Below are 3,244 nucleotides of genomic sequence, written 5' to 3'. Positions count from 1 at the left end.
ATGTTCAATGCTATATGGTGTGAAGGCAAGCATTTTCGAACACAAAGAATAGATGAAAAGAGGAATACACAAGACTGCGGTGTCATCAGTAGCTTTGAGGGAGCCAATGGAAAAATTGATGATTGTTGTGGCACAATCCAAGACATATACAGACTTGACTTTCGCCGCTTCTTTGTGTATGTTTTGGATGTCAAATGGAAAATAAACGTGGTGGAAAAAGGGCCTAACGCAACGATAAAACGCCATGCAAGTGGCTATGTAACTATTGACTCTACAAAGTTTTGGCAAACAAAGAAAGATAGGCTCGTATTGCCACAACAATGTGAGCAGGTATGCATTTTTTTACAAATGTGTTTCATGTACATATATATCTAAGCTCGCGCACCCCTTGACTTTTGATATGCTAATTAATTAATGAATTATGTGTATTTGAGCAGGTTATCTATCTGCCAATGGTGCATGACAGTAAATGGTGGTATGTCATCCCTATTGCACCACGTTCCAAAGTAATGTATAATACATTCACTGATATGGAGCATATGGAGGATGTGGCAAGCCGCAAAGAAGATGATGTCGAACATGCCAATGTAGATGATCATGATAATGAGGATGAGCGTGCCATTTCTCATGATCATGAGGATGACCCTTCCATTGAGGATGATGGTGATGATGATGAGAATGATCAAGGCATCGGTACCATTATCAATGGGCAAAATAGCGATAGTAGAATAAATTTAATCGTAGCCTTACAAATTGATCAAATGGATATTGATGTTGATCGTTTGGCAAGGATGGATCTTATTGAAGATGAGATCGAACCCTAACCAATCCATCACTGTATTGTTCCAAATTCATGATATTTCTATTGTATACTTTGTCTTTCAATAACCATATGAAGATATATTTTTCAATATATTACGTTGTTGTAAGTGCATGTAGTGGGATTTTGTAATGGTTTGTAAACACTGCAATGCACAATGACATTTTTAAAACTTAATGGTTTTCTGTTTTGAAAAGAAATGGATTTTTGTAGTTAGGCTCTGTGTCGCGTGTAACAAAGCGTGTATTATGACAGACTTAACGCGCAAATACACGCGCCCACACATGCAATTATACACGCGCTGTTACATGCATGTATACACGCACCTGATATTGCTGTAAGTATAAACGACCATACACACGCCCGTAACTTTTCGCGTGTAATGGACGCGTGTATGGCGGCATTGTGTTGTAGTGCTTGACTAGCTCGGTTGGGCATCATCATTGAAACCACCACCACAGCTATCACCATGGGAAGTAGATAGTGTCCATGTCTTGATAGTTTCTCGTCATGGAATTGACGATTGAAAAAGAAGAGTTATAAATTTCTAGCTTTCACAATGGTGTAGAGACATAAGGGGGGTTTGAGAAAGAAGAGTCATGAATTGTTTTCACATGTTGAGGCCCTGATTTTGTTGTAAGATGATTTTGAAAATTAGCCTTACAAGTATTGAAACCTTATTTAGGAAAATGTTTCCTAAATCAAAAAGTGATTAATCTAAGTGATTGATTTGTAATATCCTTGGAACTTGAGCTTCTTCTTTTGGTTGTGAGAGAGATCTTGTACTAGGGTCGGTGGTGGTATACAAAGATAATCTATTGTATGCACTCTCATGATGGAAAACTTCAATCCAAAGGAGGTCTTGTAAATCAAATGTCCGCTTTGGGTCAACGTTCGAGGCCTCTGTCTCTAAGTGGATGGGGGGTTGGGTTTGCTCATTGAAGCATTGCGAAGAACCCTCTAAGTCTCATAAACTATTGTATCTAATGGATAAGTTCTCAAAGTTGAGAAGAGGGTTTGTATCTAATGGGATTGGAAAAAACCGATCCCTCAGATGTTGGAACTCGTTGCTACTAACAACATCGAGTCACTTATGGATTTCAAGTTTTCTGCATTTTTGGATATGTGTTTCATTCACTTATGGATGTCAAATCCATTGGCATTGATGCCATTCTAGTTGAAGTGTATCAATCCCTGAGGAAAGTTTGCTCCAAGGATTTATGCATATACTCCATAAAATATGAACTGGAGGGGAGTTTCTAAAGAAGGAGCTTAACAATTGTCTTATGAAGTTAAATATCAAGTCTTTTGATGGAGTTAGTTCACTAGTTGGAGACCTCTTACGATGCTTAATATGGTTTATGAAATCATGGCCAAAATAATAGCAAATAGAATTAAGTTCATCCTAGGATGTGTGATACATTTGCAATAGCATGGATTTGTACATGGGGGATGCATCCATTATGCCATCTTAAATGATGTTCTCAATGAATCAATCTTAGGTAATTTAATACTTCATGAATAGTTGTAAATGCAAGGGCAAGGGAAGTTGCAGGGGATATCCAGTGCCAATGCCCTCATAGAGAGAAAGACAAGGTTATACTTTTGTTTCACCTCCTTATATGAAATCCAATGCTAGTTTACCCCAAGGCAAATTCATTGTTTTGTCAACATCCATGCATTTTGGAGTAACCACAACAAACTTATAGATGCAACAAAATGCAAAATTGTAACCTTTTAGAAATATACAATGCCACACCTTTTGGTAATTGTAACGTGTCCACCTGTTCACTTGTAGGACACGTCTTAGCAACCCATCGGGAAGAGAGTCTAGAAAGCACCGCGCGGCACTCCCACGGAATATTACGGGGTTTGCGATCTAGGTCTTCCCGAGTCTGCCACATAGTGGAAGCATTCCGGCCATTCCCACTTAGGACCGACCTGAATCAGGGTTTCCCTTATGGTCAAGTTCCTAGAGAATAACTAGCGTTGAACCCCCAGGTGAACTACTTTACGTAGAAACGTCAGGGTCAAAGCGGATTCATGCTGCACTTGGTTCAAGGAGAATGGGAAACAAGAGGGATGCAAAGCAAGACCTCTCTACCCATAAGACATAGTCCCATTTCGTTCCCCTAAAACAACATAAATCAGGATTCTAGTAACCTAGACTCTAGGTCAATGTTCCTTGCTGTTTATTTCCTTCAAGAAAAGTTCTCGGCCAACCGCAACTTTCCTCGGGGTTGCTTTAGTTGTCTAATTATCTACCACATTTAGTTTGACATGCAAAAAGAGCTTTCTTAATTAGCCAATTAATCAACGATTCCTTCATGTAACCTTAGCACTTCACATAGAAAAACTGTGTCAAACAAGTTCCTTTTCAACAATTGGTCTTATTTATCTTGGGAATACATTATATAATCCAGC

General features: G+C 38.8%; 1 protein-coding gene across 1 annotated transcript; it reads left to right on the top strand.

The window, feature by feature from the left end:
• On the top strand, positions 1 to 824 carry LOC148023394 (uncharacterized). Its single transcript, XM_087695209.1, has 2 exons — positions 1 to 330; positions 438 to 824. The coding sequence occupies exons 1-2, from the start codon at positions 1 to 3 to the stop codon at positions 822 to 824; spliced, it is 717 nt and encodes a 238-aa protein (XP_087551335.1).
• Positions 825 to 3,244: the final 2,420 nt, after the last annotated feature.

The sequence above is a fragment of the Lygodium microphyllum genome, chromosome 16 (genome assembly GCF_053477565.2).
Source record: "Lygodium microphyllum isolate KBCC chromosome 16, Lygodium_microphyllum_v1.1.10, whole genome shotgun sequence".
NCBI lineage: Eukaryota > Viridiplantae > Streptophyta > Polypodiopsida > Schizaeales > Lygodiaceae > Lygodium > Lygodium microphyllum.
This window is presented reverse-complemented; position numbering and strand designations above follow the sequence as displayed.